Consider the following 16,666-nt stretch of genomic DNA (forward strand, 5'->3'; position numbering starts at 1 on the left):
ATATATATATATATATATATATATATACACACACACACATATCTATATACATATATATGTACATATATATCGGAAATGCCAGCTAAAAGAAAGTGAATGTGTTTGTGAATACAAATCAACATGTAGCAGCTGGAACACACTGATAAGTACTGCTTCTAGTGAAATCTTTTACAAATACTAGCTTAAGTGGCAAATGCATTATGAGTACTTTTTAGATTATCTTGGATCTGTTTACTTTAATCTTGCATCCTTTAGAATGCGGTCTGCAAACTTTTTCTTAACCAGATGGTAACTGTTCTAGGCTTGTGGATCTTAAGGCTCTGTCACAGCTGCTGAGCTCTGCCATTGCAGTAAGAAAACAGCCATAAAGTGGGTGACAGTGTTCAGTAAAATTTATTTACAAAAACAGGCACCTGCCTGCACTGTAGTTTGTAGACCTCTGCTTTAGCAAGAGCTTTCAAATTGAAACATGCAGGCTTTCTTTCCCAATCAGTTGAGATTGAGCATAAATATGTATAGAAAGAAGAACTAACTCCTCTATGGCTAATCCATTACGTTTCTAAAATGTGATAGTGATGTTAAGCCTTTATTTCATTATGAATAGTTAAAAAAAAGTTTTGAGTAGGAGTTGCAATTGGTTTCAGCTGTTTTGTTTGACACGTTCCTATGCTAAACATTATCACTAAATATAAGCATAAAAACAGTAGTGTTGGTAACCAGTTTTGGAGTATTTGTATTCTTATAACTTTCACCAGCCAAAACAATTTAGAATAACTTGTGGGAGTTGTTTTAGTCATTCAGAGAAAAGCAAGGTAGATTTAAATTTATCTCTTATGTAATTTCAGCCATTTTTTCCCTTGGTATTAGGTTACAGTAACAGATCCTGACTTGATAGAAAAATCCAACTTGAATAGACAGTTCCTATTTCGTCCTCATCACATACAGGTGTGTTGTTATACTGTTTCAAATTTGAATCATCTATTATGTTATACAAAAAAGAAGAGAGTTTGCTTTTTATAAATAGAAAATGGTGCTTGAACAAGCATAGTGTATTTTATTAGAATCTCTCAAATTATCAAATAATGGGAATGACAATAGAGAAAATATATAATTATTTTTTAATATAAATATTAGTTTTTGCATTGATTTGGGGTGTTAAAATCTGAGTTGTGAATGATGGGCAGTATTTTTTTCATTTTATAATCAAGATGTATTAATGTATTTAATTTTAGAAACATCTTAGGATATAAAAACAGGTTCCCTAATTTGAAGTTTTTATAGATGACAAATTTGGCACTGTCGTTTTTATTAACCTTTATTACAGAACAAGTAAAGTTTGAGAGTTTTTTTGCTCTTTTGATCTTGCTTGATTATTTAACATCCATTTTTATTATATAATGCTTATTTTCAGTCTTCTTTTTTATGGAGGTCAAAATATTTAAGTCAGTAAAAGAAACAATTTAGTCAGTCAAGCAAATTAGCTCTTTAGAAATTTTTTTCACTTTGTTGTTCTACAACTCATTGAGAATCTTAGTAAACTAAGAATGTCATGAACAGAAAAGTAATTAAAGCATACTTTTATATAGTTATATAGTTGCATAGTTAACCAGATGACCTCACCTATCCAAATAAAAAGAACTAAGTAACAGGGTCTCTCATGAACTAAAATTTATGTGATAAGATTCATTCACTGACCTTTGTGCATTTTACTTATAAAAGAACTATTAAAGCCTGTTTGTTTTACACTTCTAACAAAGTTTACAGTTTGTATGTATGAATGCTAATAGCACTGAGAAGTAAAAACATGTCCGTCTATCAATATGAGAAGAGACAGATACCATTAAAACTAGATGCATTCGTTCAAGCTGAATGATCTTAGTGTCAGAGCCAGTACTCCCAAATAAACTATGATAGCACCTGAAATGACACCAGTGATTTAAAAATGATCACTAACTCTAAAAGAAAAGAAAGAGTACTCTTTTTATAAAACTGAAACATATAAAATAATTTTTAAAATATTTCCATCCAGAAATGGTAAAATTTTTTTAACATTTTAGTACCAAAATATTGATATTAAGTTACCATTCTTCTGAGAGTTCATATTCTGTAGAACTTGGATTTCTAATATTTTACTGAATGTGTTCTCATTTTTTTTCTAGACACTTACTCGATTCAAACCTCATTACTAGGGAAAAATGTACTTTTAATTAGACTTTTAACTAATATTTTAAGAATTACAAAGCACTTAGCTATAAAATAGAGGTTGTTTACATTTTTATTAATAATGTGTGAATTATTAATTCTAATGTGCATTACTAAATGCAGCATGACCACAATGAATGTAATTTCCACAAATTAAAAATGAAAACTGGTCTCATTACATTATTCTTCATATAAAAAATGTTTTAAGTTCAGTCATGATCTATTTTTCCTGTTTACCGTTTATTTCTTCTGTTTTTATATGTTATTTGTTTAGAAACCTAAAAGCTATACTGCTGCTGATGCAACCCTGAAAATAAATCCTCAATTAAAGATAGATGCACACTTGAACAAAGTATGTCCAGCCACCGAGGTGATTTACAATGATGAGTTCTATACTAAGCAGGATATAATTATTACAGCATTAGATAATGTGGAAGCCAGGAGATATGTAGACAGGTATGTTCTTGAAATTCAGGTTCATAGAAATTGTCTTTCTTTGTTTTCGCTTCATTTCTCATACCTATTTATTGAAAAGTTGCTGAATTTTCTGATTATTCTTTATGTTCCTATTATAGTTCTCCTCGAACCCAAGCCTGTTGATGATTTCCCATTAGAGACAGGATAAAATTAAAAATCTTTAAAATGGCCGAAATGTTTTTCATAGAATATCTGCCACCTGTCCACCACTCCAGCTTAAAATTTACTGTTTCTCCCTGGCTCCCCTTATTCTAGCCACACATTCTTTCAGTTCTTACAGTGGGGCCATCTAACACTTTTCACCTCAGGAACTTGTACATGATCTCCTTCAACCTCAGGAGATTATGCTTATCTTGTTCTAAAACTCCTGACCCCAAATCTGCCTACTTACTCTTCACTTCCTTTAGTTTTTTCTCTCATCCTTTCAGTTTCAGCCTGAATGTCTTTATTCAAATAGACTTTCTTGAACCCCTGAATTCTAAATTAGATCCTCCTAAGATAATCTTTCACAGCACTCATTTTTCCTTTATAGCACTTAGTTTTTATTGACATGCACATTTATTTAATATTTGTTTCCTCACTAAATCATTTATTCAATTATTATTTATTTTCCCATCACTCTATCCTCAGCACCCAATACATGGTGTCATTCAGTAAATATTTGTTAAATAAGTAGATGAATAAATGACTATGATGTATACACCTTACATAATCTTTCTTATATCTTTGTATGACTCTCTAATGTTAGGGTGCTAGAGCAGATTTATTAGCAGGAAAATTTACCAGTTGAGAGTACAGTGGAAAGTTTGTAAACTTGAGCAGAGAAAGGCAAAAAAGAAACTTTAAGAAATTAAAGTGTGGTGAATATAGGTATCATAAGTATTGAGAAAGAAGGTGTGGGATGAAGAAAATGTTGAAAAGATATAGTGAGGTAGAACTTATAGTCAGAAAATAAACCAAAGAAGAAATAGAAAACAAGAAAAGAAAGGGTAACGCATTAATTAAGAGTTAACCCAGAGGAAAAAAAGTTGAAGCCCAAAATTTGATAGGAGTTTTTTTTGTTTTTTCTTTTTTCTTATGGAAGTATAGTTGATTTACAATGTTGTGGCAATCTCTGCTGTACAGCAGTGACTCAGTTATACACATAGAGACATTCTTTTTTTATATTCTTTTCCATTATGGTTTATCACAGGATATTGAATATAGTTCTCTGTGCTACACATTAGGACCTTGTTGTTTATCCATAGTGTGTAGGAGTTTTAGAACAAGATAAACGTAATGTGTCTTGTTCTAAAACTACCAAACTTTGGGAATGGAAGGTAGAGACAAAAATTGCTAGGGTGAGCAAAAAAGTTTGTGGGAGGAAGGGGATGGTGATAATAAATGGGTTGTTTGGTGGTCATGTATCTGTTTCCTACCGTGTTATATCCAAGAAGTGATCAACATGTGAAATGGTCAGTAGAAATTGGTAAGTTGTCCTCTGCTTACATTGTTACTGCTCACTTTTATGTTTGTTACCTATTTTCTTTTCACATAGCCGTTGCTTAGCAAATCTACGACCCCTCTTAGATTCTGGAACAATGGGCACTAAGGGACACACTGAAGTTATTGTACCTCATTTAACTGAATCCTATAATAGTCATGTAAGTGAACCAGTTTTTTAAAGTAAATGTCTCTTCTTTATATCATCATTTTTATATCTCATGGTTTATTTCTCTTCATTAGTCAGCAAATTTGGTTTAGCATTCCTAATCCCTTCTGTTTTTGATCTGCCAATGATGTCTGTGCATATGTGTATAGACATTTTTTTAAATGTAGCTGAACTTATTTTTTTAATCATCAAAATTTTGTTTCCAGTCTTTGTGGAATATTATTCTTGTGTTTTCTGTTTGTTTCTCAGAGCTGCTTGCTTAGTTTTTAGCAACCTTTGAACTGGTGACCCACCCAAAATCTTACTGAAGAATCAGATTCTCCATATGAGGGACCAAGCCATTTATAACCATATATGTTATACAAATGATATAGGTGTAACTTTTTTTTAACCTCCACAAGTGATTTTAAGATACTGCCAGATTTGAAAATCACTGGTCTAAGAAATGTAGGCTTGGGGATTTAAAAAAAAAAGGTCACCCCAAGTTGTAAAATTGAAAGAAGAATGTTATTTTACAAGCATAAATATCCCTTTATTTAATGGATATGTTTGGTTTAGAAAATTTTTTAAATTTTAATAAAATTTGTTTTCCCCTTTACTCTCATGCAATCGGAAGTTTATATGGTGAAAACACTAATAGACAAAATTGATAAGTTTGATTTGAAGGAAATTAGGTGGAAAAAATCATGATATGCTGGGATCATACTAGAAGATTTTCAAAGTAGGGGATGTTACAAAATTCTGAAAGTTCCATTGATTCTCTCATTCTACCACATCTTTCCCTTCTCCTATACATATATTCTTTAACTTCATACTTAGAAAAACTAGAATTGAATACTCCATCTGGCTTTCCTTTTTGGTTTATAAAATATTCTGTGGTATTTTATATATCAACACACTAAAGTAAAATCTCTAAGTAAAAAGAGACAAAGTGAGTTGTTTTAAATTGGGTAAGCCAAGCCAATAAGACTAAATGTACCAAATGTACCCTTTAAGAGAATATGGATTTCTTCAATGGTACTTTTTCACACGACACAACATAGACATTTGCCATTTATTTAATACACGATTTCTGCAAGAAACTATACCAAGCATTAAGAACATACGATTCCTGCTTACAAATATTTTTTTCTCCCTGGAGAAAGAAACTCACGGTATGTGGGCACTATATTGGGAATTCTTGAATTATTTTTCAAAATGCGGAATATTTAAAGTGTTAAATGTCACCTTGATACTTGGAGGGAAAAAAAAGGTAATTATATATGATAGTCTGCTATATGAGTACTACATGGTACCAAAGGAGTGCACAGATAATATAAACACGTGGGTTAAGTGTCAAAAGAATAAACTTTTCCTCTTAATGTGTAGGAGAAAGAAGATAAAAAATGTTGGATTTATTTTATTTTTGAATTTTATTTTTTAATGGTCTTAAAACACTCAAGTAAATTCATTCCGTAAAAAGTTGTCATTACTTCTCTTAACTGTTGTCATATTTTATAAAATAGCGGGATCCCCCAGAAGAGGAAATACCATTTTGTACCCTAAAATCCTTTCCAGCTGCTATTGAACACACTATACAATGGGCAAGAGATAAGGTAATAAAGATATTTTTTAAGAATTTTTCTTTGAAGTAGAAAAGATGATATTTCCAACTTTTTTAATTTTTGAATTTTATTTTTTTATACAGCAGGTTCTTATTAGTCATCAATTTTATACACATCAGTGTATACATGTCAATCCCAATTGCCCAATTCATCAGATATTTCCAACTTTTAAACATACTTTTATTTGTAATGTGTTTTCCTCTTTTCCCTTATAGTTTGAAAGTTCCTTTTCCTACAAGCCTTCGTTGTTTAACAAATTTTGGCAAACCTATCCATCTGCAGAAGAAGTCTTAAAGGTAAAAATCAATACACTTTTTTTTAAATTGAAGTATAGTTGATTTAGAATGTTGTGGTAATTTCTGCTGTACAGCAAAATGATTCAGTTATATATATGTACATTCTTTTTCATATTCTTTTCCATTATGGTTTATCACAGGACTTTGAATTTAGCTCCTTGTCTTATACAGTAGAACCTTGTCGTTTATCCATTCTGTATATAATAGTTTGCATCTGCTAATCCCAACACTTTATGTCAGTGTAATCTTATTTTCAAGTTGCCTATAAATAGTTTACCTCCTTAAACAGAGATTGTACATTAATATTGTATATTATAGTAAGTATATGAGGAATCTCGAAGTTAGCGGGTCACAAATAACCCTTCATTTTTAATTTGGTCAAACTATATGGAGTTACAGATATTTTACCATGTTTGACTCACAGAACAGCAATTCATATGGTTCAACCTAATAAGGATTTGATAAATGATAAGAGAGCTACAAATAATAAAACAGATTGTTAAGCTCTTTGGAAAAAACTGAGGTAAGTTTTAGTGAAAATTTCAGGAGTAAGAATGGTCTCAGTCTCAGATTTATTAGTCTCATGGTGAGGGCAACTTCAGAGCTGTTTTTTCACTTTCCTTTAATCCTACACTAAAAAGGCCAACTTTTTAGTGTAAAATTTTATTCATAGCACTTCGTATAGTAAGTACGTATATAGTACTGATTTACCACTAGAAAGACATGAGGATAACTTGGGAGATAAGAAACTTTAAAGTTAACATTTTACATGCTATCTTTTCCCATTTCCCCTCCAGAAAAGAAAAGAAAGAGGGAACGTAGGAAGATGGGGACAGGGAGCTTGAGGTGAAAATAATAAAATCATAAGACACATGAGCTGGCATTTCAAACTTTGGCTGACATTTCCTGGGAATATGTGCGTGTGTGTTTGTGTGATTAATTGGACATGTATTTGCTTTGTTTTCTTTTTTCCTCTCATTCTAGAAGATACAAAGTGGACACAGTTTAGAAGGCTCTTTTCAAGTTATTAAGTTACTTAGCAGAAGACCTAGAAATTGGTCCCACTGTGTAGAATTAGCAAGATTAAAGTTTGAAAAATATTTTAACCATAAGGTAAGTATACATTATAAAACATTAAGAAAAAGTCTAAACTTGGCTCATTTAATTACTATGAAATTAATTTCATTGACCTGAAAATGTGTACTCTTTCTTTCAGGAAGCTTTTCAGAAATTAGTAAGTTAACTGAGAACAAGTGACAGGCACGCAACTAATTTCTCTCTGAATGTTACTGATTAAAGAATGCATTTAGGGCTTCCCTGGTGGCGCAGTGGTTGAGAATCCGCCTGCCGATGCAGGAGACACGGGTTCGTGCCCTGGTCCGGGAAGATCCCACATGCCGCGGAGCAACTAATAAGCCCGTGAGCCATGGCCGCTAGGCCTGCGTGTCCGGAGCCTGTGCTCCGCAACTGGAGAGGCCACAACAGTGAGAGGCCCGCATACCGCAAAAAAAAAAAAAAAAAAAAAAAAAGAATGCATTTAAACTCCACCCATTGGCTTGTCAGTTATACATTTAACTAATCCTTGTCTTTCTGTGTACAAAATGGGTTTTAATAAAATAGGGGTTCCTTCTAGAGAAGAAGGAATACATTAAATCAGTAATCATAAAGAAGTTTGTTGTTCAGAGTAGAGCAAGAGACTGAGAGAATAGAGATTCCATCAGAAATTTTGTTGGAATTTTGCCTTCCCCATATGTATCTAATAATCACATTTTGTCTGTTTCCTCATTGTAAAATGGGAGTAATAAGTTGGTGCCTGACTCATTAGCATAGTGGTGAGGATCAAATGAGTTAATACATGCAAAGTCTTTAGCATAGAACCTGGTTCATCCCATAAATATTTAGTGAAGTATTAGCTGTTATTCTTACTCCAGTTACATACAGAAGCTTGAATGTGTCCTGCACTCTGTTTAGTCTCTCCCTCTCTTTAGGCTCTTACCTATTGGAATATAAAATAAGCTCACCTTTTTAAAGTCTTTAAATTATACTTATTCCTGTTTTTCACTTCCTTTTTTGCTCTGCTTCTTAGAAAAGTGGTCTATACTAACTGTTGCCATGTCTTCATCCAGTAAATGTGTCTTCTTTCCCCACGACTATTGAAATTATTCTTACCATGACTATCAGTGATCTCATGTTTCAAAATCTACAGAACTCTTTTTTGTCCTTATCTTCTATGGGTTTTTTAACTTTTTTTTTTTTATTGTGGAAAAATTCGACCACAGAAAAATAGAGAAAATAGCATATAATTAATCTCCATGTATTCCTCATATATTTGTCACCCAGGTTTACAATTACCAGCTCATAGAAAATCTTATTTCATCTATAATCCCACCTAATATACCCTCCCCCTAGATGGTTTTGAAGCAAATCTCAAGCAGCATATCATTTCAAAATATAAAATACTATGTATTTTTATTGTTTTGTTTTTTTTGCTGTACATGGGCCTCTCACTGTTGTGGCCTCTCCCGTTGCGGAGGACAGGCTCCGGATGCGCAGGCTCAGTGGCCATTGGCTCATGGGCCCAGCCACTCCGCGGCATGTGGGATATTCCCGGACCGGGGCACAAACCCATGTTCCCTGCATCGGCAGGCAGACTCTCAACCACTGTGCCACCAGGGAAGCCCCTGGTTTTTTTTTTGCTTGTTTTAAGGATTAGCTCTTTGAAAGGAGCAGAATGATATGTAAAATATGCCACTGTTTGTGTAAAAGGGATAAAATAATCTATATCCACGTTTGCCATAGATGTAAAAAAAAAAAGAAAAAAAATCTATATAAGTGTTGATAAAAAATAGCAATAGAGGTTATTCCAAGTTGGGGTGGGGGGGCAGTGACAGGAGAATGGACAGACTAAGTACACGGTGACTGGAAGACTTCAATGTATATCTTTTTATGTATGTTGTTTTTTGTTTTTTTTTTTTTTTTTACTTCAGTTAATATTAAGTAGTGATTTTTTTTTTTAATTCAATTTTTTCTTTAGGCTCTTCAGCTTCTTCACTGTTTCCCTCTGGACACACGATTAAAAGATGGCAGTAAGTATTTATCAATGTTGAGAAGAAAGTTTAATGCAATTTATTACTGACTGCTGACACTGAAAATAATATTTTATATTTTGTTAGGTTTGTTTTGGCAGTCACCAAAAAGGCCCCCCTCTCCATTAAAATTTGATCTAAATGAACCTTTGTAAGTATATATATCCAGTTTTATATACATCCTTCATTGTAAACTTCTTAACTGTATAGGTTTACATTGCAGGGTGAAAACTGCAGGCTCTTTAATGTTAAATAATTGCATTCCTGTTGATCTAAGAGTTAGCATAGCATTTTGGCCAACAAAGCCAGCCACAATTCTTCTCCCCACATGTAGGTGAATCTATTTATTTACATGGTAAATAATCTTATTATTTTTGTCTTCTCTAAAGTACACCCAAAGTGTCATCTCTTTGACTTTATTCATTAAAAAAGTAAAATGAAGACAGATGTTTTCCTATTTAATGAAGTCAGTATATAAGAAACTTTAGTTACATGGGGGAAAATGATCACTACTAAATAACTCCCTAAATAATCTCAGGTTAATTTTCAAATGAGTTGATCTTTGAGTAAATACCTATATATCCTATCTATATTAGATATGCATTTTATACACAAACACACTTATATGTATATATTTTAATTAAACACTTAGCTTGTTAACCATCCTTTCAACAAGTAATTCTGTGCTTAGTTTTTCCCTCTGGTGCTTATTCTAGTCACCTTATCCTGATTGCTGCTTCTTTTTTTAAAATAAATTTATTTATTTATTTATTTTTGGCTGCATTGGGGCTTCGTTGCTGCGCTCAGGCTTTCTCTAGTTGTGGCGAGAGGGGGCTACTCTTCGTTGCAGTGCACGGGCTTCTCATTGCGGTGGCTTCTCTTGTTGCAGAGCATGGGCTCTAGATGCACGGGCTTCAGTAGTTGTGGCTCTAGAGCACAGGCTCAGTAGTTGTGGCGCCAGGGCTTAGTTACTCCATGGCATGTGGGATCTTCCTGGACCAGGGCTCGAACCCATGTCCCCTGCACTGGCAGGTGGATTCTTTTTTTTTTTTTTTTTTTTTTTTTTTTTTTTTTTTTTTTTTTTTTTTGTGGTATGCGGGCCTCTCACTATTGTGGCCTCTCCTGTTGCGGAGCACAGGTTCCGGACGCGCAGGCTTAGTGGCCATGGCTCACAGGTCCAGCTGCTTCGCGGCATGTGGTATCTTCCCGGACCGGGGCACAAACCCGTGTCCCCTGCATCGGCAGGCGGATTCTCAACCACTGCGCCACCAGGGAAGCCCCTGGCAGGTGGATTCTTAACCACTGTGCCACCAGGGAATCCCTGATTGCTTCTTCTATAAAACTACCTTTTTTGTTTTTAAACAAACTCATTTGCTTAGTTTGGACTTATTGTACACTCTTTAAAACCAAGTTTGTAATATTTTCTTATGAATTAAAATGAATTTTCTTTCAATAATTTTTCTACTTCTGGCCTCTCCCCAAAGTAGTCTTGATCACTACCTGAATACTAGTGCTTATGAGGATAAACATGTGATGTTTTCTCTTTTATAACTTCTACAATGCCTTGGTCTAGACCAGAATTTCATTGCCTAACTTAAAAAAAATAATAATCCTGTAACAAAAATTCTGTAATTACTTATCTTCAGCATTTTAAAGGCTATAGTTTCTGGTAAACGTCTTTGAAACTGTGCATTCACACTTTATTTTTTAATTTCAAAAGGCACTTCAGTTTCCTTCTGAATGCTGCAAAATTATATGCTACAGTCTATTGCATTCCATATACAGAAGAGGTAAGATATTCTTCAAGCCCTAACAAGTGATAGAAAAGGTTAGAATTAGATGACTTAGCTAATTGCATCATCAAAATGTGTTTTGTTTTGTTTTGTTTTGTTTTGTTTTTTTGAGGTACGCGGGCCTCTCACTGTTGTGGCCTCTCCCGTTGCGGAGCACAGGCTCAGCAGCCATGGCTCATAGGCACAGCCGCTCCACGGCATGTGGGATCCTCCCAGACCAGGGCACGAACCCGTGTCCCCTGCATCGGCAGGCGGACTCTCAACCACTGCGCCACCAGGGAAGCCCCAAAGTGTGTTTTATGTTATCAGAATTGTTCTTCGATATAAACTTTTCATTTTGTTGTAGTGTTGCCCATTCTAATAAAGCAGAAGCTAAAATCTCATTGCAGCATCACTAAGTAGAAGAAAGTCACTTTTTTTTCTGAACTTAAGTAGCAAAACAAATATTTGTAAAAGCAGTCTTACTTTATTTTTAAAACATTTATAACCTACTAACTTTAACTATTGTACTTACTCTGAAAACCCGAAGTGACCTATTTCATAACAATTTTTAAATATTTCTTAGTGATTCTGTTTATTATCATTTGTTTGGCTTATTTTTGTGAAATTAACATATGCTTTTCAGGAGATTTGAAAACACTACCCTACATTGACATTTCTTAACTTTTATCATTTATACCTTTTCTCTTAGACATCGTCTTCATTGACTCATATGTAAAGGGATCTAATACAGTTTTATTTGAAAGGCAGGTCTGCATTAGTGAATTTTCCTTCTCAAATGCATAATAGAGGTAAATAAATTGCTATACTTTTAGGTACTAGGCTGAATGGGAAATATGAGCCAGATCCATAACTAGAATTGGCTATTTTGGATCTAGATTAAAAATGCCTGTTGTACATTAATCCCTTTTGGAATTAACACACAGTAAAATATGCCATAAATGTCTGGTAAAAATAGTGGCATTCAGTTGGGTATTCTTTTTGTGAAAAGAGTGATAATTTTGTGATGAGTTGTAGGTGACCTCAAAAGCACTGTGTCTCAGTTTTTCCTAAGTAGATTCTTAATAATAAACATGTATATAGCCTTAAATTCATCTAAGTTTATCCTGAACCATTTAAATATTTTCCTGCTTCCAAAGGTATGAATTCCATTTACTGTGAGTCAATGTATATTGAGTATAACTTTCCGCAGGGAACTTTGTAAAACAATGAAGAGATAGTTCCTGATCTCAAGGCACTCTGTCTGATACAACCAGTCCTAAAACTACCTTTTTAAAAATTTGTGGATGGACTTCCCTGGCAGTCCAGTGGTTAAGACTCCATGCTCTCAGTGCAGGGGGCATGGCTTTGATCCCTGGTCGGGAAAGATCCCACCTGCTGCATGGCACAGCCAAAAAAAATAAAAAATTTGTGGAAAGAACTAAGATTTCAGGTTTGTTGACTAACAAGTACTTTTTTACACACACCACCCCCACTTCCCAGCCTTTGTGGATGGTATTTCTATAGAAATAAAAGTAAATGTCACAAACAGATGTGGTCTAAACAGTTATATCATAAATTATTCAAATATTTAGTATGATAAAGGACCTTTTTTAGGTTGTTTTTTAGGTTTGGAATTCAGAATTTTAAGAATATGTTGATAAAATTACTGTTTTAAAAACCAGGACTTATCAGCAGATACCCTGTTGAATATTCTTTCCGAAGTAAAGATTCAGGAATTCAAACCTTCCAACAAGGTATGTGTACAAGTTCATTCATTTAGCAAATAGTTATTGAACTTCTACTTGTGTCAAGTCTCATTCTAAACCTGGAGAAGCCCATAGGAACAAAACAAAATTCTTGTTCTTGTGGGAGTTGGGCCAGGGGCAGACTATAAAAAAAAGTGCCAATAATTATGTAGTATTGCATATGGGCATAAGTGCTAATACGAAAAAATAAAACAGGGAAAACAAAGGGTGATGGAGCTGGTGTCATCTCATACGAGATAAAAGGGGAAAGCTTCTCTGATATGGTAACATTTGAGTAGAAGCCTGAAGGAAGTAAGGGAGTGAGCCATACTGTTATCTGGTGAAAGAGCAGTACAGACAGCAGGAACAAGTTCAGAGAAAGACCTTGAAAGACTTTGAAGGCCAGAATTTTTCTTGAGGAGAATACGCAAGAGGAGAGTGGTAGATAGCGAGATGGGAGAGGTAGTGAGGGTTATAAGTACTTCATGTTTTATTATGAGATGAAGCCAGTGGAAGATTTTAAGCAGAGGACACAACCTGACATTTAAAAGGATGACCCTGGCGATTGTGTTAAGAATGATTAGGACATGAGAGAGGAAGCAGAAATAGCTATTAGGAGGTTATAGGCAAGAAATGATGGTGGTTTGAATGAACCATCAAACAGGGGTAGTGGGTAACAGGGAAGTTGTGGTAAGAGGTTGGATTCTGTACACATTTTGCAGTAGCCCTGACAGGATTTGTAAGGAATTGGTTTGAGTGTGCAAGAAAAAAAGATTATTTTCTTAGTTGAAAAAAAGAAGCAAGCTTAATCGCTCCAAGTAACAGGGAGAAGATAGAGGAAGTTTGAGCAGAGAAAAAAAGATGTGAAATAATTGCCTAGGGGAGTGGGAAAAGTAGGGAATTAGAAGATGTTGTAGAATTTCGAGACAATATTTAAGATCCACTTAATGTTAATTCCACTTAATGTATTCCACTACATGTGGCTGGAGAAAAGCTGCTTGGGTGCTACTGTAGGATAGCTGGTAAATTGGATTGTAACAAGGGTTGGGATTTTGTCAGGCAAATATGTTGGAAGGAGAAAGGGAGTATTAATAAAGATGGAACATGAAATTTAGGCAGGGTAAATTAAAAAGTTTGAAAATACTAAATATTTTTCTTTTTCACATGTTCATTATGTGCCTTTTCGTATGCACTCTAAAAAGAAATAAACCACAGAACAACCTTCTGTTCCGTTTACCTTTAGCTATACTGGAAAATGTGGAATAATGGGTGCCTCCCAGCAAAATTCAAGTAGGAAGTGGTGTGTGCAGTCTCCCACTCTGCATTTTTATTTTAGGGACAAGGAAAACTTGTAGGCAGTTCAGTTTGTGCAAGTAAATAGGTTTTCTGAATGAAGTGTTCATGACTTGTACTTTATCAAGAACAAAAGTACAGAAAGGAAAAACAAATTTCCTATATAAAGAAGCTTCCTAGCCCACGTTTCTAATGGGCAAAACTGCTAGACAGAAGCCAAGGAAGTATGCATCAATAACTTTACAGGTCTCTCCTGCTCTTCAATATGTTTTCTAGCTTGAATTGCTTCTTTCTGTGTCAAAGTTTTGGCGTCATAAATTACCCTGAGCAATTTTAACATGACTTGTGAGCTTTTTACCACTCCTTGAAGCAGCTCCCACTGAAGCTTCAGCATCTGGCACTCCTAGTTAAAAGATGCCACAGCCAAAAATTATCGACTATACATTCTGGCAAATAAAACTTACCGCTTCCCTGACTCCTTAGTATTTCTCAAATATTTATAATCATATTTAATATGTAAAAATGTGCATTGGATTTTTTTTAATAAGATAGTATTTTAATGATGATGTGTGGCTATTTTCTTGGTTTGAGAATATTAACTTCACTGCCCTTGTGTTTAATAAGTTATTTATTTATTTATTTTCCTTTTATTTTTTATTTTTAAAAATTTTATTGGAGTATATTGATATACAATGTTGTGTTAGTTTCAGGTATACGGCAAAGTGATTCAGTTATACATATATTCATTCTTTTTCAGAGTCTTTTCTCATATAGGTTATTACAGAATATTGAGTAGAGTTCCCTGTGCTATACAGTAGGTTCTTCTTGGTTATCTATCTTTTTTTTTTAACATCTTTATTGGGGTATAATTGCTTTACAATGGTGTGTTAGTTTCTGCTTTATAACAAAGTGAATCAGTTATATATATACATATGTTCCCATATCTCTTCCTCTTGCATCTCTCTCCCTCCCACCCTCCCTGTCCCACCCCTCTAGGTGGTCACAAACCACCGAGCTGATCTCCCTGTGCTATGCAGCTGCTTCCCTCTAGCTATCCACCCTATGTTTGGTAGTGTATACATGTCCATACGACTCTCTCACTTTGTCACAGCTTACCCTTCCCCCTCCCCATATCCTCAAGTCCCTTCTCTAGTAGGTCTGTGTCTTTATTCCCGTCTTACCCCTAGGTTCTTCATGGCATTTTTTCTTCTTAGATTCCATATATATGTGTTAGCATACGGTATTTGTCTTTCTCTTTCTGACTTACTTCACTTTGTATGACAGACTCTAGGTCCATCCACCTCACTACAGATAACTCAATTTCATTTCTTTTTATGGCTGAGTAATATTCCATTGTATATATGTGCCACATCTTCTTTATCCATTCATCCGATGATGGACACTTAGGTTGCCTCCATCTCCTGGCTATTGTAAATAGAGCTGCAATGAACATTTTGGTACCTGATTTCTTAAAGATAAATTACTTATATGTGCTGCCCTAAGCATGCAACTATATGAAGGAAGACATTCTTTGGGATAGAACTTCTTTTCAGCAGTCAATAAATATTTAAAAGATGCCCATATTATGTATTTTGTGGATTTCTTCAATTTCTTTGGAGACAGAAAACAGCTCTGCACTAGTTAGAGGTATGTAATTTGGTTTGAAGTTGATTTGTCAGAATCACAAACTGTTGATTAACATTAACTTTATTTTAGTGTGGAATTTTAAGAGAGAGTTGTATGAACTTAGATCTTATAAACTATTCAGTAAGTATTTTTAACACCCACTATGAGCAAGTTTATTTTAGATATATTGAGGTTATCTCAGTGAACAAGATAAAGATCCCTATTCTCATAGTTTACATGTCAGTGTGAGGCAGTAGATAATAAATATGTAAATAGCATAATACTACTTAACAATAGAATGTGTAAAATACATTGGACCATAATGATTAATACTCTAATTAAACTAATAGAATGTGTTCTCTTTGTGACTTATTTGATAAAAACAGATTTGTTAGTCAAATTTAGGTGTAGGATGTGACATCATTAATGCATATACATACATATATTTAAAGGTTGTTCAAACAGATGAAACTGCAAGGAAACCAGACCACGTTCCTGTTAGCAGTGAAGATGAGAGGAATGCTGTTTTCCAACTGGAAAAGGCTATTTCATCTAGTGAAGCTACCACAAGTAAGAGGAAATCTTTATAAAAATGTTTTGAACTAAAAGGATTTTTATTTTCACTAAGCTGTACACTCAGAAGTTTGTGGGATTAAATCATAACAGTAATAATGATATTGCTTGATTCCATGATCATATGAAAGTCACTGTTCATCTTTAACTGTGACTAAATTTGTAACTTTCTCTACCATTTCCCTACCGTAGAAGGCTGAAATGTAAGTCTGCTTTGTTTTTGCTGTTTTGATTGTTTTAGTTCTTGAGATTCTATTGTGTGATTCCTTTTTTTTTTTTTTCCCAGTACGCGGGCCTCTCACTGTTGTGGCCTCTCCCGTTGCGGAGCACAGGCTCCG

General features: G+C 34.2%; 1 protein-coding gene across 4 annotated transcripts in view; it reads left to right on the forward strand.

Annotated features, from left to right (window-relative positions):
- The window catches only part of UBA6 (ubiquitin like modifier activating enzyme 6), a 91,684-nt gene that overhangs the window by 65,039 nt on the left and 9,979 nt on the right, over positions 1 to 16,666 (forward strand). For all 4 annotated transcript variants that reach the window (XM_067035714.1, XM_059065733.2, XM_067035716.1 and 1 more), the window contains 11 exons: positions 868 to 945; positions 2,477 to 2,658; positions 4,217 to 4,322; positions 5,836 to 5,925; positions 6,150 to 6,230; positions 7,215 to 7,343; positions 9,265 to 9,316; positions 9,404 to 9,467; positions 11,037 to 11,106; positions 12,774 to 12,845; positions 16,208 to 16,325. In XM_067035714.1, coding sequence (XP_066891815.1) covers positions 868 to 945; positions 2,477 to 2,658; positions 4,217 to 4,322; positions 5,836 to 5,925; positions 6,150 to 6,230; positions 7,215 to 7,343; positions 9,265 to 9,316; positions 9,404 to 9,467; positions 11,037 to 11,106; positions 12,774 to 12,845; positions 16,208 to 16,325 — 1,042 coding nt within the window. The remainder of the gene's footprint in view (positions 1 to 867; positions 946 to 2,476; positions 2,659 to 4,216; positions 4,323 to 5,835; positions 5,926 to 6,149; positions 6,231 to 7,214; positions 7,344 to 9,264; positions 9,317 to 9,403; positions 9,468 to 11,036; positions 11,107 to 12,773; positions 12,846 to 16,207; positions 16,326 to 16,666) is intronic.

This window comes from Kogia breviceps, chromosome 6 (genome assembly GCF_026419965.1).
Source record: "Kogia breviceps isolate mKogBre1 chromosome 6, mKogBre1 haplotype 1, whole genome shotgun sequence".
In the NCBI taxonomy this organism is placed as follows: Eukaryota; Metazoa; Chordata; class Mammalia; order Artiodactyla; family Physeteridae; genus Kogia; species Kogia breviceps.